Genomic DNA, 23,541 nt, shown 5'->3' on the forward strand with positions numbered 1-23,541 from the left:
CTTCTCAAACGAGAATTTTTTACTTCATCAATATAATTATCAGAAGTAATTTTAATTAAAAGGGCTTTTTCTGTTGTTGAGACATCTAGTCGTAAAAAATATCTTGATAACAAGCTTTCTGCAGTTAAATCAGATATTTGTGTACAAAAACACATATTAAAAATGTTGTTAAATAATAAACCTTTTTTGTTACAGGACACTCAACTTCAATAACCAAGCATTATTGATTGGTGGGTTAACGAATGCGGATCCAGTTTTAGAGAGACCGGGACAAATACATTCCGATGACCTGATTGGATGTTTACACAGCGTGTCTGTGAATGGAAGATCTTTAAATTTGAGCAATCCCATCACATCTCGGGCCATTGACTCCACATGTGGCAGATCTTCAAATGGACCATGTTCCGCTTCTCCCAATAGAGATCACGGCCACAAACGGTGCGGTGGTTTTGGAACATGTCTGGATAGATGGAAGACAGCATCGTGTCTTTGCGGTGCTCAGTTGATGGCGCCGGATTGCGACAATGCATTGGAGCCAATATCTGTAAACGATGGTGGTTTCATAGAATTTGTAATCTCAGAAAAGCACCGTCGAATGCAACTCTTAGAGTCTCTTTATAGGGGATCAACTCTTTGGTATAATCATAGGCACGAAAGATCCGCTGCTCAAACAAACGTGAATAATTTACCAATACAATTATCTTCACCAGCAAAAAGCATATCAGTACTGTTCCGCACAATAAGAACAGAAGGAATCATATTATTTGCAGGAACCAACAAACATTACACAATTCTGGAGCTCAGAGACGGAAAGATTGTATACACATCCAAACAAGGAACTTCCATCAATATGACTGGTGTTAATCCTGACGGTATATCTGATGGACAGTGGCACAACATCACCCTTCATTCACATAACCGTACACTCCAACTGCTTTTGGATGATATACAAATTGGCTATGAATTAGATTCAGCCGGAGTTCACGATTTTCTAGACCCTTATTTAACAGTACTGTCACTGGGAGGTGTCAGAAGAGAATTATACCAAAATTCAAACCCATCAAATTTTGAAGGATGTTTTGCCAACTTCAGTGTCAACAATGAAATTCAACCATTTAATGGGTCAGGAAGCGTTTTCAGCGATGTATTGCAAAATGGAAAAGTTTTCTATGGTTGCCACGGCCCGATTGGAATTGGAGCAACCCAAGCACCTGATCCATTGAGTATAGGAATAACTTTGGTTATTGTGTTCTTTGTAATACTAATTGTCGCCATTCTAGTTTCATTTGTGGTGTTTAGATTGAGAAAACAAAATAAAGAAAAAACCGGTCACTCTGGTAAAACACCCGGATTACATTCCAAACAAAACGGAGGCTCGACAATAATGGGAGGACCAAACCTAGTATCAAATGACAATGTTATGAGCAGAGGTCTTCACTCCGGAGATTCTAACCTTGGATACTTGTCAGAAAATGGTGATGTAATTCGCGGTGTCGGTGGACATCATATGGTTGGACCAGAACTTATATCTAAAAAATATAAAGAGAGAGAAATTATCGGAGCCGAACATCAAAGACCGCAAAGACCGGATATTATTGAAAGAGAAGTAGTGGGCAAAAGTCCTCCACTTAGAGAAGACCACCATCCACCACCTCCACCCACATCAAACTCCGTTCATCATCCTCACGATCATCCGGGCGGTATGGATATGAATTCAGAAACTCCCGAACATTATGATCTAGAAAATGCCAGTTCCATCGCTCCATCCGACATTGACATAGTTTATCATTACAAAGGATATCGAGAAGCCGGGGGAGTAAGGAAATACAAAGCGACTCCGCCACCGGTAGCGAGTTATCAACACAAACACCAAGCAGCCCAACAACACAGGCATGCTGCATTCCCACGAGCTCCACCGCAACCATCACAACCGACTGCTCCCAGACCCCACCAAACTACACCTCTCGCGAGACTCTCGCCAAGCAGTGAGCTCAGTTCGCAGCAACCTCGAATATTAACTCTTCACGATATATCTGGGAAGCCTTTGCAAAGTGCACTTTTAGCAACAACATCTAGTTCCGGCGGAGTTGGGAAAGACGTTCTTCACAGTAATAGTGAAAGAAGTTTAAATAGTCCAGTGATGTCCCAACTAAGCGGACAGAGCTCATCGGCGAGTAGAAAAAATCCAGGCGCTCCTCCGCAAGCACCTCATGTCGGTTCGGTTGGATCTGGACCGATGGGTCTTACGGCAGAAGAAATAGAAAGACTCAATGCTAGACCAAGAACATCCAGCTTAGTGTCCACTCTGGATGCTGTATCGAGCAGCAGTGAGGCTCCCAGGGGTAACGGTCCCTCCCATCACTTACCCCATTTACATTCGCCGGCTGCGGATCATCACAGTTCAACTACAACAGACGAAAGTGGCAACGATAGTTTTACATGTTCCGAAATAGAATACGATAATAATAGTTTAGCGGGCGATAAATATTCAAAACCAGACGATGATGACAGAAGAGCAAACGACAGCGGGAACACTAGCGCCGGGAAGCCACCGATGCTTCGACCGTCGTATGATGGCTTCGATTCATCTTTCCGAGGATCCTTGAGTACCCTGGTGGCTTCGGATGATGATCTTTCCACGCACATGGGTGGACCCCTTTACAGAGCATCAGACGGGTCCCCTTCAGCACCGACAGCTCTCGGATGGGATTATCTTCTAAACTGGGGCCCAAATTTTGAAAGTTTAGTAGGTGTGTTCAAAGACATCGCTGAGCTACCAGACTCTATGAATGGTCGTGTTCCTTCATCTTTAAGACTACCAAACAGTGGTCCCAAACCTTCCGAAGAGTATGTGTGACAAATTTAAAAATCAGTATTTCTAAGGGCAAATAGTGAAATTAAACAAATTATAATAATGTGTAAATAAATATCTAGTTGTAAATAATGTTAAATTCTTAGTGCAGGATAAAAATCTTTCAATGTATTATTTGTTTATACATGTTGTCAACCTTGTATCAAGGTTTCATGAAACGTGATAGTGAATATGTTATTTTCTTGCCATATTGAAAAATAAATATGCAAACAAATTAAATGACTGATAAACTTAGAAAAAACAATAGAAAAACTTTTAGTAAGCGTCATCCAGATAACAATTATAGTAGAATGATTCGAATTACAAAGATATTTTTTTATTTAAATTCTGAAAACTTAAACCGTATGAGAGATGTATGTAAAAAGTAGTTAGAAATATTAAATTGTGAAGATGTCTGATGAACCTCATTGTAAATAAAATACTATTTTTAAGGATCTAAATATAATTTGAAGCTATTCTACCATATTTAAAACAAACTAACTGACAAAATGATGACAATCACAAAAAATTTCAAATGTTTTTTAGTATATTTTCCTATTGAAGACAGTGACGATTCTGATGTAAATATTATTTTCTTCAAAATTAGATTTACCTGTTGGCAAAAAATCATTGAAATTCGTTTCCTTTTTAATGGTCATATTTTTATTATTATATGTTAAAAATGTACAAAATTACCAACAGTATAAATTTGTTTTGTGATTTTTTTTAAATTAAAAACTATAAAATTTAAGTGTCATACAAACATATGCATACAAATTATGTACAATGTATAGTTGAAAATAATGTGAATAGCCATACAATATTAATGTGCCAAATACGTATGACAATATTCATACGCATGGTAGAACTGAATACTTTTATGATGTATAATTATAAACTTATTACAGAATAAATGTGTCATAAATAAATAACACCTGTTTTATTCCCTATCACCTTTTAAAATTAATAAAAGCTTATTTAACAAGTTTTATAATATGGTATCCATTGCATTGATTACTTGTTTTACATAATATACCACAATGGTCCAGAGAACTTTTCATCTACTTACTTTTGTTTTAAACCCTCTAGGATAGCAATGGTAAAATAAAAGTATGATTCATCCCCAAACTAAAAAGATAAAAGAGATCTAATCACAAAATACACATTATTGTAAGATTTCTTTAAAAAATATAGTAGAAATCATTACACTGAATGATAAGAAACACAAAATGGAAAACATTATAAGTAGGTTATTAAAACAAAAGTGCCACGCTGCAATAATGAAAAAATTGAGTTGAAGATTGATAATAATTGCCAAATAAACACATAAACAAAACTATCAAGTTTACTAAACAAAGATTGAATTAAAGAGTAAATGAAAGTTGCAATAAAGAATTAATATAACAGCTTTTGAATATAGGTGAAAAAAGTTCTTATTTTTTAATATCACAAAATACAATTATTACAAAGTGGTGATCTAGTTTTTATATTTAAAATGTGAATGTTTTATCCTTAAAAAATGCTTACATTGCGTATTTAAATTTAATCGGAAATACCATTCTCATTGTTAAAAAAAGTAAATCACTTAAAAGTGATAATATTATGAAGTTAGACCATTACCTTACTAGATTAAAATATCAAGTGGTCATGTAAATCTATGAGTAAGAAATGCGAAAAGCTGTTGGAATCTAAATTAAGTTGTAAGTAAAGTTTTACCAGAGATTAGTTGATGAAGAGGTAATAAAAAGATGCATTTTGTATAAATGATTTATTAAAATTTATATAAAGTATAAATGTATAAAAAAATCTAGCTACATATTTTGTATTTTGCCCATTATGAAGAGCTTTCAGAGACTGTTTTTGATCGGCTTCGACTTGGAGAAGATATTCTATTCCAGTCTTTGGCAATATCGATACAATTCCTAGGAACTAACCATTCCATGAATTGTATTATTAAATATACTAGACTAATAACTAGAAGGTATGGCCATACACCGCATGAGGTGTAACTCATTAAGGTTTCTCCTAAAGATTTTATTGGTTGGTCAGAGATCAACCGATAAACCACTTCAGTTCTTTGAGTTATGTTGAACCAACTATACATTCCCCTAACGAGAGTATTACATTCGTATGGACACAAATTGTGACCATTTTTTAAATCAACGATAGCTCGTTCTAGTCCTCTTACAAGACTTTCAACATTTGGTTCAGTGAGGTAAATAAGTTTTTCAGGTAAAACTTCTGGAATACCACCGACTCTCGTTGAAACCACTTGAAGGCCACATGCAGCAGCTTCAACTATAGCCATGCAATACGCTTCAGTAAGAGAAGTATTAAGAAAAATATTCCCTTTATTGAGAATATTCCTAACTTGAGAGTGTTCTAAGCCTCCGAGTAAGGTAATTTGATCTTGAAGCCCCTTTCTTTCTCTAACTTGCTGCAGAAGCCACATTTTAGGACCATCCCCTCCGACAATAAAGTTCAATTCAGGATAACGAGGACACATTTCTGCCATCACTGCAGCCATCAAATCGACACCCTTACGATAAACTAGCCGAGATACAATAACTATTGTGATCTTATTGGGATTCCGTTTCGATGGACCAGGAGTAAACACATTAGCATCAACAGCATTCGGAATAACTGAAACCCTATCACTTGGCACTTTAGCACGTAAAACTGTATTTTCTTTGCCAGTATGAGAAACACATATGCAGTGATTACTATCTGCTAATGCTAATTCGAGAAATTTGTTAGTTAATACTGCTGATGTGTCGGCAAAACCAAATAAACTATGGTCGGTGAAAACAGTTTTGAGACCCATTAGTTTTCCAACCAAAGATACCTCGTGGCAGAGAGCACTAAAAGCAGAATGGCCATGAATAATGTCAACTCTTTCTCTAACAAGGATGTGCCGAATTAACGGAATATTGCATATCATTGTGGGTAAAATACATTGATTGTAAAAAACTTTAATGGGAAGATAAAAGACTTTTAATCCTTCGGTCATGTACCGAATTCCAGTTCGGTTCCCATAAGAATGTGTGATTACTATAACCTTATACTTCCGCCGGATGAGACATTGTGACAGATTGAATATATGCTCTTCAACTCCGCCCATGTTGGGGTAGAAGAAATCCGATGCCATACAAATTACTTTAGGCATTTTGAATACCTAGAAAAGGTAAAATTTATTAGTGGAAAGTAAGAAAAATCTGAAAGAGGGTAACCAACCTAAATTCGGGATTCATAACCTTTCGTCAGTCAAACAGCGCATATATGTGTGCGTAAATATTTGGAATGGATTCACGTGTTGAAGAATGCAGAATTATTCTGAATATGTTTTTTTACTTGGTAAAAATATTATTTAATTTAGCAGTTAAATATGTTTCAATATGGAAGTTCTATTTTACTAACAAAGTAATTAAAACCAGATTAAAACCAGTAATCATCTGAGAAACGAAAGGTTTGCAATTGAATTTAGGGTTAAAAACGTTTTTTAAATGTAATTTTTTGAGGCAAGGTTTATTTAAATCAACATTATATCTTGAATTATATACTCTCTGGCTTTACCCCTGTTGAATAAGACAAATGAAGATCCGTCAAATATTGTTTTTCATTAAGGCAAATAGGTTTGTAAGAAAATTTGTGGCATAGCTGAGAAACTACAATAAATAAGGGTATATTATTGAAAAGTGACACGAGCAAGCACTTCACAGGGGCGAATTTAGGGCGTCACATGTTTCGTTTTTGAGAATTTTTTTGACGGCTGCAAATTTGTTCCATCCAAGAGCAGAACAGCCTAAAAATCTAGTCAGAATTAAAATATTTTTTGACTAAAGCCGCTTGTGCACTACACGGAATTTCACCGCCCGGCAGTCCAGTTTTGAAAAATGAAAGCGACTACGACAGTTTAGCGTGATCGAATTTGCACGCAACGTGCTCACACACCGATCAAGAGCACCGATTTGAAGAAAGATTGACAAAACACAAGCCAATCATCCTTTTTATATGCTAAATGACGTGCCGGACGGTAAAATTCCGTGTAATTCCGTGTAGTGCAAAAACACCCTAACGGTCCATAAATATAATACTGCAGTTATCAATACGGGTGCTGTCAGTATACAGATACGAGACATAAAATATTATAAAAGATGAAAAAAACATATTAAGAAAATATAAAAATACGCACCTATATTTTTCAATTTATAAGGAAACATTGAAAAATAATCTTTAAGCGTCATTAACCCCAAATTTTGATTATTTATTATGAAGTTCCGTCATTCTGAAAACAGGGTTAATGTTTTTTTTAAAATACAGAATATGATCCACAATACAGCTGACGACTGAGAGTGAGAATTTATTATTGCACAAACAAATATTTATTTTCATAGGGTGTTATTGTTTTTTTTTAGTCCAGAAAATTACTATTTTCTCAGGTTTTATCATTCTCACGACAAGCTACCAATTATTTTCACGATGACACTGACAGCTGACAGCTTTAGTGTAGCCAAAGTTCAAAATTCAAATACACGTTTAGGTAAGTAAGTACTTTTAACCTTGCTACACATGTCAATTTTACGAATTCTAGGGTAGTAAGATAATGGAATAAGGTATTCATCATTTAGAAAATTCGTACATACATCAAAAACAGTTTTTCATTTTGTAGATATATATATATATATATATAATACCTCATTCCTAATAATAAAAAAACCATCACGGAATCCTTACAACGGATTGAGAGATTTAAAACAAAACTATACAAACTGTAAAACACGAGGGCTTTTTTTAAAGAAGCAAGTTTTGATTTTTTTAATGTTTTTTTTTCCTTTTTCAAACAAATAATGACAAGTTAAGATAATTTGGCAATACTAAAAAAAAGTATGCACAAATAGAAACTGTAAAAATATGTATAATATTATGAAAATCAAACTCAATATTCCTATCAATTAAAAATATCTTGTTCAGTATTCAAAATCTGAAACTAACGTGTGGTAAGGTCAAATTTATTAGTTATTTATTGTATTTGTAGAATCAATGCTGCCAGTTCTAAAACCAAAGTCAATATCAACTGTCAACTGTCGATTTGAGAGTTGACAGTTGATTTATAGTCAGTACGTTTTGCCATTTCACAATGAATACATTGAATGACCATTATGAGCGTATTTGGTTCGGTGAATGGGCCAAAAACGATATTCCGCTTGATCATCGTTTTCAATGCATTTTTCCCCTGGGGCACATTTTTGGTTAAATGTATATGTTAGTAAGCAGAATTGCTGAATTCGGAGTGGAGAAAACCCAGAAAGCCTTCGTCGGCATGCCCTTACATTCATTTAAAGTTACTGTTTGGTGTGCTTTATGGGCAGATGGAATCATTAGCCTATTTTTTTTAAAAAGCCGGTCACAATTTAACGGTCAATGGAGAGCGCTACAGAACTATGATTACTGACTTTTTCGTACCTCAGTTGAATGGCATTAATGTGACATAGCTAAGGTTTTAACGACATGGCGCAACATGCCACATAGCGGGTTCCACCATATTTATGGTTAATTATTGCGAGAATTTTGAATAAATGTACCTCTTAAAAAATACACATTACAACTATTAACCCCAGCTGAATCTTTGGTGATTAATATTTTTTTTAATTGTGTGTGGTATAAATTGGAGCTGAGGTATTTTTTAAGTTAATCTAATAAATCCTTAAATTTGAAAATCGAAGCCGAATTCATTCTACTCACGTATTTTTTAGTCAATTTATGCTATAAGAAAGATACATTTGTAAGTCAAAGGTCGAAAATTATTAAGATGATATGGGAATTTGACAACTCAATACTCAGACTTGTGTTTTAGACTAAACTGTAATTGTACATTATTTACTGTATAGTTGGGGTTATTGAGAAATAACGTTATAAATAAAGATATAATGTTTTATTTTTATATAATCCTACATTTCGTAAAATTAATAATAACTGTTTCAGTTTTTAACGAAAATTGTAGGAATATAATAATTATATTATTTACAGATTCTCTGAAATAAAGTTATAAAATGGATTTATACTTTCCACTGACACTTCGTGATGGATTTGCCTTTTTAATATATTATTAGATTAAAACCAATATTTTTAGCTTTTCCACTTTATTTTAATTTGACCAGCGACCGGGTTTCGTCGTTACCGACATCATCAGTCTGATGATGTCGGTAACGACGAAACCCGGTCGCTGGTCAAATTAAAATAAAGTGGAAAAGCTAAAAATATTAGTTTTAATCTAATAATATATTATAAAATGGGTTATTTTAAAACTTTATTCATTATTTTATAAATAAGTTACTCAAAGTTTAAAATCGATTCTTATTTATGAAAAATAAAAATCACATTTTTATTATGTGTAATTGGTTTTATATTAAAAAAATCAAGAATCTATTGTAAATTTAAAAAATATATTTATTAATACTTATACAACCAACCCCAGATACTCTTTATAAAATTTGAATCTTGAACGCCATTCGTTGAAGTAAAAGAAAAAGATGAAAACCAGCATGGCAACATTAACATAACCTCCGCTCCTGTCACTTGTCAGTTTGTCAGCTGGGAATATGGCCGCCTGATATGTGTTTATAGCGAAGTATGAGTCTACGTGTTTCGTGTGAAAATGTACGCTGTGTGTAATTGTGGACAATTAATGAATTTGATAACGGTGCTTTTAATATTTGTGATAGATATAGTGAATACACAACTTTTGATTAATGTTAAAAATCAGGTATGGAAATTGTCTTGTGTCAGAATATAATAAATATTCATTTTTTATTATGTTGAACCGATCTGTTAATTGCACCCCTTTGTGCAAAATAGAAAACATTAACGTTTGAAAACGCTAAATGATTTATTATTCACATTTATTAAGAATGCAAACTAAATATTATTGCTTTAGCCGAGTGTCAACAATAAGTTTTTGAATGAGATAAACAATGTACTTGTTTTAGATTTTCTCAGTTTCAAAGCTCGAAACAAGCCTAGTTATTGTAAATATATATTTTTCGTATTTTTTTAAAAAATTCTACCTTAAATTGTGCACAGTACTACAAACATTAAAAAATATTAATAGATATTGGGAGTGGTGTAAAGTCCATATAAATAAAAAGAGTCATTAACCTTTTTAAATTTATTTTCCCATGATTGATAAACTGAGAATTTTATTGTTGTTTTTTTTTAATCGGGCCTTATAGTCGAATCTATCCTAATAATTTTGAATTTGATTTTCATGATGAAATTTTCAACAGTCAGTTCTTAAATTTGTACGTGAAATGTTCCCATCAAATTACAACTTTCGTAGTTTTTTTTTGCATTTAACAATATAATTTATTACAAGTACAAAAAACAATCTTATGTTAACACAAAAAAAGATCTCACAAAGGCATGGACTGTGTGTGGTTATACATTTTATTTTTGTTTATAATAAAGGGTACTGTAAGAATACCATAGATATGAAAAACGGTGAAAGTTACAAAGTGTACAATGTGATAATTCAAATCAGGCAATGACATGTCCTAACCATTGTCTATGCCTAGATTTATTCATTCCCATCTCTACTGTTTTCTTACATTTGTTGAGATATCGATAATTTAATTTAAATTTTTATCCCGTTGAAAATTGAACCCTGGCTATATTCATGATAGACAAATGTGCCAACCACTACTATCAAAGAATAAGATGATGCATGCTGCCTGTTACAAATTTGCGATAAATTAAATGTGATTAGCCTAGTAGAAACATAATAATTCCTTCTCTGTTCAAGCGGCCAGACTATTGAATGAATAACCTCTCTTTGTAAAAAATGCACCCTCTCTAATAAATTTTAAGAAACGTTGGAGATATTACTATCTATTATTAGGATCCTAACTGTCTATCAAACCTCATCCTTTAGTATTTCCCTCTACCTCCCCTTTTTCTTTGCCTTCCTTATTATCATCAATTCGTTATTTGTGTTTGTTTTTAATGTTCAAGTATTATTTACTCCCTGATTGCAAACAGGTATGTATATGGGATCAAACGTTTTGCCAAATATCACTAGTCTGTTTTTGGTTGGTCGGAAGATTTTGATTTTTAGCAATAAGCCCACCAATGTGCTTATTTTTTTTCTGTACCTGAAGTTTAAATAATTCAAATAAATAAATATATAAAATTAAATTCACCCACATAGAATGCAGTTAACATACTTATATCTTTACATAAAGTTGATTTGTTAACCTTATCGCTGACTGGAAAATGATAGTATTTCTTAAATGTAATATAATTTAATGTTTAATATTTTTAATTGCATTGTTTTTTACAGGGTGGTGATGTCGTGCAAGAGACTATATGGTCAAACACTAGTGATGATACGGTAACATTGGAGTTTCAGCGCCCTGACGGGACGCTAATAACACAATTGATAGATTTTACTAATGTGAGTACTTACTTACTTGTTTATTTTCAATCTAAGAAAATGGTAATATATTTTAAATGTTAACATTGTAAACAAAAAATTGTTATATAAAGAATATTTATTGTATCAAATACATTGTTTTACTGAGAGCTAAGATCATCAAAAAAATTTTTTAGATGGGAATTGCATTTATTATTTACATGGTTTTTATATCATTAAGTGGAGTTTTGTTTCTTCTAACTTAAAAAAAGTTTTATATTATTCTGTGTTGGGAACAGGAGGGATCATCTAGTGTGGGCCTATCAGATATCCTTACCCTGATAATCAATAGTTGGTATTCAATTTAATTAAGACATTTAAGAATTAAAATAAATATCATGCATTTTTTTATTATTATGAAACAGTACTAGGAGTATAAGATAAATAATATTTATATATCTTGTATATATATATATATATATATATATATATATATATATATATATATATATATATATATATATATATATATATATAAATATATATGTATATATATATATATATATATATATATATATATATATATATATATATATATATATATAAATATATGTATATATATATATATATGTATATATATATATATATATATATATATATATATATATATATATATATATATATACATATATTTATTTATATATATATATATATATATATATATATATATATATATATATATATATATATATATATATATGTATATATATATATATATATATATATATATATATATATATATATATATATATATATACATATATTTATATATATATATATATATATATATATATATATATATATATATATATATATATATATATGTATATATATAAATATATATATACATATATTTATATATATATATATATATATATATATATATATATATATATATATATATATATATATATATATATATATATATATATATATATATATATATATATATATATATATATATATATATATATATATATATATATATATATATATATATATATATATATATATATATATATATATATATATATATACATATATTTATATATATATATATATATATATATATATATATATATATATATATATATATATATATATATATATATATATATATATATATATATATATATATATATATATATATATATATATATATATATATATATATATATATATATGTGTAAATATTTTTATTTTGATTACAATTGCTTGTAGAGTATTAAATCATTTTAAAAATCATAGTAATTTTATCAAATTAAATATTATGGACTTGAATAAAATAACAAAGCAAATTCATAATTATGTTTTAACTGTCAATAATAATAATATTTTTACTATTATTCTTCACTTCAAACCCTTATCCGCACCCCAATGGTGCATAGGGTACTGCATCGCATTAAAGCAGTGTTATCTTGATCAATACTTATATCAAGGCAAGGTGATCACTCCTGCGCTTCAGGCACCAGTCCAGGGTAATATTAAATAGGTATAAGAGTATAAATCACTTATATTTATTTTAACCCCCCTCCCTGGGACTCGAACCCGGGACCTCCAGCACGGTAGCCATACACGCTTACCATGAAGGCGGACAAATATTAAAACGCACTACAACATGTCTGCCGAATCAATTATTGAATTTAATCTATTAATACCTACGACATACGAGATACCTAACATACATATCGCTCACTCCTTTCAAGAACGTCATTAATCAAAAAACTTGATTTTTCAGGAGAACGTTTTTAAAGTTTAAAAATATTATACAATGTATTAAAAATAAATATCAAGCCACTTATTGAACTTTTTACTGTGCCACAGATCTTTTTAGGTAAAACCTGAAGGTTTTTTCTCCATTTGAAAAATATTTAGTATATTTAAAAAAATAATTAAACAAGACCTTTTCTTCAAAATGCAAAAACGACACTTTCTGCCCTGTAGCGGGTAAATATTAAGTTAAAAATATGCCGCTTTTACTGGGATATAGTACATTTTCAGGGCATTCTGAAAACATGCACAACTGAAAATTGCCGATTTTCAATTTATGACGTTCTTGAAAGGAGTGAGCGATATATTGGACGACTAGAACATGTTCTTCGGACAATTCGCTCGACATCTGCCGCACATAAAGGGCACATACATGCTTGTTCAATCCCCACTTAAGAGCCGTGCAATATCCTGTCTGAATGAATGTTTAAACATAGAGTCTGGCAAATACCAGAAACTATTGTCATCCCGTCGTTCTTGCGGGTAAACTGCATATGTGCACATTCTTGTTAGACACGGACGCTGTTCTCGCGGCGACACATATGCGCTTGAAGAAGCTTGAGATCTGACAATTTTAGGACCTGCTTCTCTGATTTGAATCGAACATTACAAAGAGTGCGGTGTTTGTTTTTTCGCGAAAAGATAAAAAAGGAAAAATGATGTTTTAAAGCATTTCTCAAAGTAAGTGAATATAATCTAGGATTCGGACCTCACATACAAATGAAAGACTTTCTGCTAATAAATAGTGAACTCTTAGGTACTGTGTTACGAGTTTGATCAATATATCTAGAAGGTTCAAGAATTTGAGTAGTGTGGTTGTTAATCATGGGTAGAATTGGTGAATGTTTCACGTGTGTAAAGTGATCACTTCAACCAGCCTATGACGGTCGTGAGCCCTGTAAGTGCCCAGACTTTCATATTTTTCTTCATCTATCTTGAGATGTCAAAAACAACGTAGAAAAATTACGGTAATCTACGCAAACATTTCTTGATTTGTGATTATATGTTTGTGTCCAATTGTTAAACTCGACCAAACTTAACTACTGTTAAACGAAACGTCTGAAACGTTGTAAATACCCAAAATACGTCTTCCTTATTTCCATCTCGAATATATTTCTTCATCTTAAAATATCAACCACAAAATCTTGAAGTATGGAAAATTTACATTAGTTTGATAAATTCTTCTTCAAACCCTTATCCGCACCCCAATGGTGCATAGGGCACTGCATCATGTAAACGCAGTGTTATCTTGATCGTTAACACATGAAGGAAAGGTGATCAACCCTCCGATTTAGGTACCAGTCCAGGGTAATATTGAATAAATATTAGAGTGAAAAATCACTTATATTTATTTGACCCCCCCTAGGGAATCGAACTCGGGACCTCCAGAATGGTAGCCGAGCGCGTTGACCATTGCACTATGGAGGTGGACAAGTAAGAAAATGATTTTATCGATTTTTTTTAAATATCTTCTCTTAATAGACTCGTGTTACCCGCGATTATTCTCGTTACCTCAATTTGATGTTGCTATTGTGACATGTCCACTCGACAAAAAAATCACTTAAACCAACCTATGACGGTCGTAAGCCCTTCAAATGCTCAGACTTCCATATTCTTCTTCATCTATGTTGAGATGTCAAAAATAATGTAAAAAAATAATTCATAATTGGATATAATCTAGATTAGTGAAAAAGTATTTGGACACAAAATGTTTTGTGTTTAAAATGTTCATTTAGTTACTAGGCAGCACGTACTATATCGGACTACCTAAAATTAGTTGTTACATTCTTGAGAAATTCTCATGCAAGATGCCATTCAGTATCCCTTATCATTGTTGCCAGGCGGTATAACGTAGGAAGGGAACATTGTCATACTGATGTACACAAACTTCCGAATTTCAGAATGCGAGTTTCAACATAGTACAGTTGTGGAGCTCCTCATCAAAAAGTTACATTTCTAATGTTGCACAAAAAATCCTTTAAATGCAAATCTTTTCTGTTTACTGTATTCAATCAAAATCTTAGTTAGAATTGCGACAAAAAGTGACCAATCCTGTGTTTAACCAGTATGAAATGATTAAATCGCACAAAAACAATTTTAGAAGCTAGAATTCCTGATTACTTAAAATCATTTATAATGGAAATGTAACGTTTTGGTGAGGACCTCCACAGTTGAACTTTTATACAGCGAACTTCAATTTTTTTATTTGATTTTTTTAAAGGAATAACTTGCAAAGCCTCATCTTTTAGAGGCTTAACTGCAGGTAGAATAGTAAGGATAGGGAAGGTAAATGTGGAAAAAAAACATCACAAATACCCAGACCAATTGAAAATAAATTGAAGGTAGTTTTTCAATAAAAAAAAGCGCTATTTTAACATACTTACATTAACATTTTTTTGACATCTTAACATAGATGAAGTATTCGCGATATGGAAGTCTGGATATTTACTGGTTTTATGACCTGTTATAGACTGATCAAGTGATCACTTTACACACGTGCGGCATTCACCATTCTACCCATGATTGACAGCCAAAATACTGCTCAAATTTTAGGAACTCTTAGATGTATGATCAATCTCATGACACAGTACATATGAGTTCACAACAGATATCTACGTTGCGTTGAAAAAGCTTATATTTAGCATAGACCCTTTTATTCGTATGCATGATCCGAACCCCTGATTATTTTAACTTGCTGGAAAACGCCTAAAAATATTATTAAATTTTTTTATGTATAATTTGACCAGATATTTTTATTCACGAAATTCTCCTTAAAAAAGTGGAGATAATCCAGAATTGTGAACAAGTATTTAAACACACTCAACGTGTTTCAAACAGTTACTTTTGTTAATTAAAACACTTGGCACGCTTCTCAATAAACTTTGACCTGGATTTGGCCGTTAAAATCTTTTCTTTCTACGCTTTAATAACGTCTGGGAAGTGCTTTTAGGTGTTTATATTTTCAGAAATAAATCAGCCGGGCGGGAAAATATCCATTAAATGGATTGTTCTTCCAGTTATTATTTGGCACCGTCACGCCAAGTTGTGACTGAATGGTCCCGCCATTGTTCCCGCAGGCACATCGTGAAGCGTGAATCGAAGGGACACAATACAAGGAAAAGCGCTAGGCGCCAACTCAAATGGAAGAAGGCCTTCCGATATCGCGCGCTCAATACGATATTAAATTTATTTCTAAACCTTTTTCTCATGTAATAATTACTCTTTTTGGCTTATTTTTTAATACCATTTTGTTTTATTTCATTGAGGTTTTTGACATTTGTAGATGGTCGTAGTTGCATATCGAAAATGCTAATATGAGTATTCTCAATTTTCTCTAAATCCAGATAACATTTAACGCAATTGATTTTTTTGTTAAAATACCGTTTTTACATTAAAAATAAGTTTTTCTTCCAAAGAATTATATAGTTTTGAAAATAAAAGAATTATTGAAAGGTAAGGAGTTAAAAAAATATATAAAAATATTTTTTCTAGATATATTCTTAAAAAACAAAAACGAAAAAATACAAAATACATTCTTTAAGGTGAGGACTGACCGGAGTCATTTCGTCGTAACGTAACACGTTTTTATGCGAGCATTCGTATAGTCAGCACAGCGAGCCGAGCTCGTTCCGACTACTCCATCCGAAGTCGGATGCTCGCCGCGAATGTTACGTTACGACGAAATGCTCCGGTCAATCCCCACCTTTAAAAAAATCCGGGGTGAATAGAAATGTGACTGTTCCGGTGGAATGAATTCTGTGCTTGCGAATATCTCCTTAACTGTCAATAATTTGTCTAAGACGCATCGACACTGTAAAGGTAAAACTGGTCCATGAAATGTAATCAAGTCATATTGGAATTTTTTATACATTAGTAACATTATTTTCATGTTTTTAGGTGCGTAAGTAGCTAAAGTATTAAATCTATGTGTAAAAGTATATTTTTGCAACTCGCACGATTTCAAAATAGCGTGACATTGCACTGTCGCTGTTTCTACGGTGAAATCGGGAAGTGTTTAGCAATAGAGCTGGATGAATGGGATAGGAAAATGTTTGTTTCCATTGGGGAGTGGTGCGCTTTTTCCGTAGACTGCGTCACAGCCCATTGTCTCCACTGCTGATAGGAAACAGTTAGAGCTCTCCAAATGAGGCAAACTGCACTCGGCGCGCAGCGAGAGCTTTTTGTGCGACTCTCTTGTGTCACTTACCCCTCTGTGCATTCCTCCGAGTATTATGATACGCCACAACTTTACATAATGGCGAAATGATACGTGATCGAATGATTCTACGAGATTTACGGATGATGTCGCCAGCATTTTCAGCCCTTCATTTGAAAATCGATCAATAAAATGACAATATTTATACAATGATTAAAAAAAACACTTCGTTTTTTACCACTTGAGTTTTATTATAGACTACATGTTTCAGAAGTTAAACTTCCATCATTCAGGTCTGTATAATAACATTATACAGACCTGAATGATGGAAGTTTAACTTCTAAAACATGTAGTCTATAATAAAACTCAAGTGGTAAAAAACGAAGTGTTTTCTTTAATCATTGTAACATGTCTTACCACAAAGTTAATGCCGAAACAATAAATACAATATTTATATATTAAATGTTAAAATCAAACACTAATTTTTAGAGTCCACTAAATTGTGTTTTGAATATTGAAAGCATCAACTTTGTGGATCATATTGATATATTATTTTGAGAAATAAAAAGACTTTGTGTTTTGATCCACTCACATTCAATGAGTAATGTGAGTGGATCAAAACACAAAGTCTTTTTATTTCTCAAAATAATACACTAAATTGTATTTTACTATTAAAAATACATAAAAACAAAATATGTCACAATTGTTTCGCCTTGTTTAGGCATTTTAAAACTAATGTGAAGATTAAATGGACTGATGGTCCTTATATAGCTATACAATTTTAAGTACTTAAGTAATAGTTGTAACAGTAATAATTCACGGATGAAAACAATAGTTAATGAGGCATGTAGGTAGGTACGTATAATTACTTATATTATTTTTTTGGGAAAGGAACAATCTATTGATATATAATGGTATTGTTAGACAATAAATGTCTGTATAGCTTTTGACAAAGTTGGTAATGTTATAAAAGGTTAGTGGTATTTGACTCCAATACATGATCAGTATCATCCATTTTAATTTACATATATAATAAAATTTAAACATTTAATATATAAATTAAGTTGTACTAATTAAACGCCAAATCAATAAATAAATTGATAATAGTAAAAAAATATATGTTAACGCTATATATTTTTTACCGGAATCTTTTTATTATTATTATTTATATTAAGGTGTTTGAAAAGTGATATAAGGAAAGAATGCAAGGCAATGAACATTTTCGATAAAATAAAAAAAAGGTGTGCCTTGGGCACGTGAATCGAATGAGTGAAGAAAGGATTATTAGACAAATTTATGAGGCAAATGTGGTTGGAAATAGGAGCAGAGAAAGACCGAGCAAAACTTGGCACGATCAAATATGTCAAATACTTGAAATCGGTCAGGTCAGGAGTCGTAATAATCGGCGAGTATGTATGTACGTGAAAGAGGCAAACAACGTTTGGAAAGATAGAGTGGTGTGACGTTCTATTCTCTCAGCCTACCCGTGCGTGGAAGCGGCGTGATGGTACGTTTGTTAATTAAAAGTCGGCAATATTTTTTTTTCTAATACAAGTACTCATACTCAAATTAGCATATACGACGCTTTGTTTGAGGTAATATTGCTTTTACTGTATAAATTACCCTTTATTTGATCATGTATATTTAAAAAAATATATAAGAAATATTTGAAAAATTATATATGTATTTTTCATGACATTTAAAATTACTGCCGGTACGTGGAATATTGTGGATGAGTATCATCGTTGAACAACAAACAAGACAAAAATATCGAAATCTTTTAGTACACAACCACGATACACGATTTACACACAACGAAGGTCTGATAGTCCCAAGAATTAACAATAAATATGGGAGTCGAATACTACAATATATCGTTCCGAACATTTTTAATTTGTTGCCGACGGATGTTAGAGGTCAAAATAAAATATGGAACAAAGGTAAAATAAAGGAATGGGTGAATGATCAAGAGTTAATTTTATGAAAATTGTGAAATATTTATATTCTTAATTTTTTGCTCTTTTTTGTGTGTATATTTGGTTAAAATCGTTAAAAAAAAACAATAAAAAATGTATTAAAAAAGAACTCCACCGTCAAGACACACAGGGTAGCTTGGTGGGTTTCCGCAAAAAATTTGTTTTAAATATGTTTAAAATTGTGATTTAAATAAATGTATACAATTTATGTTAATATAAAAAAATGAAAACGTCGTATTTTAAAGTCGCCCTTTTGTGTGCATCATTTTAAATTTGATTCATAAGTTAACACTTGACTGATTTGCCATCTCGTCGTCATTTTGTAGGAAAAATATCGCGTCATTAAATTTCCTCACCTTGTACGCGCTCTCTCATTACTCTCTGACAGTGTCGCCCTTTAAATCTTCGTATTACCAATCAATCCTCGGCTCCCTACACGCTCTACTCATATTATTGTTTCCCTCATTCGCACTTAACGAGCTCGAGTTCGAGTGACATCGATTTTCGTACCAACCCCCAAGCGCAGAGCCTACATCAGTTGATAACACTGGTTTACTAACCGTTTACACTCGGAAGCTCATTTTAATGAAAACCTTTTTGGAGCTTTTACAGCAAACACTGACAAGCAGACTTTATACGACTCCACCAAGATTGTTAAAGTTTAAACTGTGTAATAAAATGTGAAAACGACGCAACTTATATGATTTTTTTATTGCAGTCAGCAAAATATAACTTGGAAACAAAATAGGATCTGCATGTAGTTACAAAGTCGCCCGTCAAAATAATGTTTTTGCTAGGGTACCGTTGAACGGGGCTACTTGAACTTTGATGTGTTACTTGAACCTAGCACATAAAAATTAAATCTGGTCTACAATAATGAACGTATCAACATGATTCATTGTTTCCCTGACAGCTGACACTTATTGTCACGATACTTCTATCGATACCACGATCTATTTTTTTTTGTACTGGGCTCAAGTAACACATCAAAGTTCAAGTAGTCCCGTTCTACGGTACTCTCAATTAATCGCGGTACTTAACCTTCTAAAAATAAACAATATCGTCCATGCATCTAACAAAATTTGGCAGTCACTTTGTGGTAATTTTTTTCCATTTTTAATTTGAGTTTATTTGATAAATACCACAATTTCTTAAAAACTATCATGACACGTGTTTTTATACATTCTGTATCATTTTCAAATACTCTATATGAAGTTAAGTCTACATTTTTGAGTTGTGTCCTTGGGATGTTGTTGGTCTTATCAGCGGGAACATAGACAATGTCATAGTCATAATGTTTATCATAAGTTTAATATTATTTATATTTTTATGAATGTCTATTGTTTCAAAATGTTGCTGTTTATGACTTTTTGTATTAATATTTTTTAGAATTTATACGTTATTGTTGTTACAACAGGTTTTAAGAAATAGTGGTATATACCAAGTAAAACTTAAAAAATTATTTGTTTGATTTGATTGTAAAGATCGAACGTTCTTAATGAATTCCATTTTATTTAATTTTTATGTGGATTGACTGAAAACAATTTCAGTTTAAAAAAACGTTAACTAGATAATTTTTTAGATGACTTTCTGGTATTCTTGATTACATTGTATCACTTCCTAATTTTCAAAAAAAAAAGATTCCTTGAATAGTGGTATTATGAAAACGCTCATGCATTTTTTAATAAGGCCGCTTTTAAACCTAGGAACATCGATAATTTTAATAATTCGGTAATGTAAAGACAAAGGGGTATATCTGTCTCAAATCAAATTTTACAGGAGAACAAAAACAAACTAGTGAAATTAAATGACTCATTTGTCTTATGTATTTTATATGTACATATCTAAATAAAACTAAATAAGTATTGCAACTACAGCTATATCCTTTTGCCAGATTATGGAATACACTATTTTAGACATTTTGTGGAACAAACTTAGAAAATGAAAAATTTGACAGATATACCCCTTTGCCATTACACTACCTAATTATGACGTCTAGAAATCATATAAATTATCAAAATATGGCACGCGAATTTCGCATAAACACGTACTTTTAGTGTGTTGTCTACAGTAGCGTTAATGACTATAACGACTTAACGATATAAATATACAAACATATTTTTAATTCATAATTGCATATAATTCCTGGCTTGGCCTTATCCGTACTACGCTTACGGATATAGAATTCGATGCATCGATCATGTGATGCATGTTATGTGCTTATTATAAACTTTAAATAAACATGCTTAAAAACACAGCACAATCTTTTATATTATATTATAATTCATCATGAGTTTTTTTTTGTTGTAAAAATTTAAATGTTTCAAAGTAATATTGGAACATCAGTCAATCAGCAGTAAACAAAAAAACATCCAAATTTATTATTAGTTTTATTTTGTAAAAAATGAAATACTGAAAAGTAATATTGTTTCAGCAATCAATTATCAGTAAATAATATTTAAAAAATGTAATTAAATTCATTACGAGTTTTTTGTTGTAAAATTTTTAATATTTCTAAGTAATATTGGAACAGCAGTCTATAAATTTATGACATTTGCTCGATACATATTTTATGAATCCTCGGGGAAATTCCAAACATCGCCTAGCGTATTATAATAATTTATAGTCGCGATAATGCTAATGGCGCTAGAACCTTTTTGTAAAAATGAAGTAAAATATTACATTGTATAAAAAGAGACGCGTTTAAAACAAGATTTATTTACCTGTATTGTGCTTTCATGCTATAAAATATATGTACTCAGTTCCACAACCGGGTTTTTCCTCCCTTATTCATACTAAATAATGCTTAAATTGTAGTGGATAAATAACGGTAGTGTTGCAAACATTAATTATCGATTATCAAATAACAACCGATTAAATACTATAAAGTCGATTATCTTGTGTTAACATGTGTTATTTCTTTGAACCAATATTTACTCCAATAGTGCGACATATTAAAAAGCGTTATATCGATCGCAAATAACGGAAATCCGAGGTGATTATTCTTACTCTACAGATGTCAATGTAGGGTAAAATAAATTTGCATTTAACACACACATATACGAGTATATATTTTAATTATAAATAAAACACGCGTTTTTTACCTCTTGAGTATTATATTGTTACGACTAGTTTCGGAAGCTATAGATGCTTCCATCTCCGTGTTAAAATATGAACTACAAAAAAAATTGTAAAAATTTTACCCAAAACAAAAAAATAAATAAAACGAGACTAGTCTTACCGCACAATGAATGCCGAAATAATAAATAACACATATATTTATACATTTTCCGTGTGAAATAAAATGTATAAAAATATAAATAATATAACAAAAATTGCAATTTTTTGTTAATAATATTAGTGAAAAATACTTCTTATTTTTTGACATTTCATCAAAGATGAAGAAGAATATGGAAGGAAGTTTGGGCATTTACGGGGCTGACGACCGTCATAGGCTGGTTTAATGGATCACCTTATACACGTGTAACATTCACCAATTCTACCCATTATTGACAACCACACTACTCAAATTCTTATATGAACCAATTTTGAAGTATTATTCTTGAATCACTAGAACTTCAATACAGACTTATTGGTGAGATTAAAAATGTTGTAAAAATACATCTCATTATTTTTAACGTGAACACCAACCACTTCACGATGGAAGCGTACAATTTAAAATTATCTCGCATTTTCCTGGTATTTGCTTAGCCATTTGAAAATAATCGTAGATCTGATTTTATCGTTTTTTGTTTCTCAATAAAACCGTACAATTTAAAATTATCTCGCATTTTCCTGGTATTTGCTTAGCCATTTGAAAATAATCGTAGATCTGATTTTATCGTTTTTTGTTTCTCAATAAAACCTGACCTTTTATGATCAGAAACTATTCGCCGTATTTATACTTCGGCATTTCAATGTATAGTTACCTACTTATTGTTAGAACATTCCTTCTAAAAATATTTTTTTATGAAATTCTTGATCACAAAGCAAAGGGTTGCTCCCCATCCCGATACTATAAGATTAGATAGAAATATTGATATCGCTTCCTGCCTCCAGAGTTTAACAAAAGGAATTCTATTGCATTCCTTATAAATTAATAAGTGGATAGGTCCCTGATTTCGTTCTATTCATTATTTTAATAAAAAAAACTTTGGTAATAAATAATAAATTTTGTCTGTAATATTTGAAATATTTTTAATTGTGGACAAAGAGTTAATAAGAGTTTATGTTCGATGTTTATTCCTAATGTTTTTACAAAAAAAAAATTTTCAATATTTTAATAAATGAATAACTTTGATTAACGAAGAAAATTTATTAC

At 31.4% G+C, this 23,541-nt stretch overlaps 3 protein-coding genes across 3 annotated transcripts in view; 2 read left to right on the top strand and 1 right to left on the bottom strand.

The window, feature by feature from the left end:
• ft (cadherin-related tumor suppressor fat) overlaps positions 1 to 3,778 on the top strand; it is a 289,702-nt gene extending 285,924 nt beyond the window's left edge. Inside the window, exon 9 of the mRNA XM_088270108.1 lies at positions 196 to 3,778. Within this exon, the coding sequence (XP_088126234.1) occupies positions 196 to 2,857 (2,662 nt within the window). The 3' untranslated portion in view covers positions 2,858 to 3,778. The remainder of the gene's footprint in view (positions 1 to 195) is intronic.
• Positions 3,779 to 4,618: 840 nt separating this feature from the next.
• On the bottom strand, positions 4,619 to 7,181 carry PIG-A (phosphatidylinositol glycan anchor biosynthesis class A). The gene is made up of 2 exons (XM_088270136.1): positions 7,044 to 7,181; positions 4,619 to 6,026 (listed from the first exon to the last, which is right to left on the bottom strand). Exon 2 carries the CDS (start codon positions 6,015 to 6,017, stop codon positions 4,686 to 4,688), a length of 1,332 nt encoding a protein of 443 aa, XP_088126262.1. The 5' UTR covers positions 6,018 to 6,026; positions 7,044 to 7,181; the 3' UTR covers positions 4,619 to 4,685.
• A 2,244-nt stretch (positions 7,182 to 9,425) lies between these two features.
• The window catches only part of oaf (BRICHOS-like domain-containing protein out at first), a 132,128-nt gene continuing 118,012 nt past the window's right edge, over positions 9,426 to 23,541 (top strand). Inside the window, exons 1-2 of the mRNA XM_088270137.1 lie at positions 9,426 to 9,614; positions 11,187 to 11,300. Coding sequence (XP_088126263.1) covers positions 9,507 to 9,614; positions 11,187 to 11,300 — 222 coding nt within the window. The 5' untranslated portion in view covers positions 9,426 to 9,506. The remainder of the gene's footprint in view (positions 9,615 to 11,186; positions 11,301 to 23,541) is intronic.

Source organism: Brachycentrus maculatus, unplaced genomic scaffold, assembly GCF_059751285.1.
Source record: "Brachycentrus maculatus isolate JH-2025_06_01 unplaced genomic scaffold, ASM5975128v1 h1tg000372l, whole genome shotgun sequence".
Taxonomy (NCBI): Eukaryota; Metazoa; Arthropoda; class Insecta; order Trichoptera; family Brachycentridae; genus Brachycentrus; species Brachycentrus maculatus.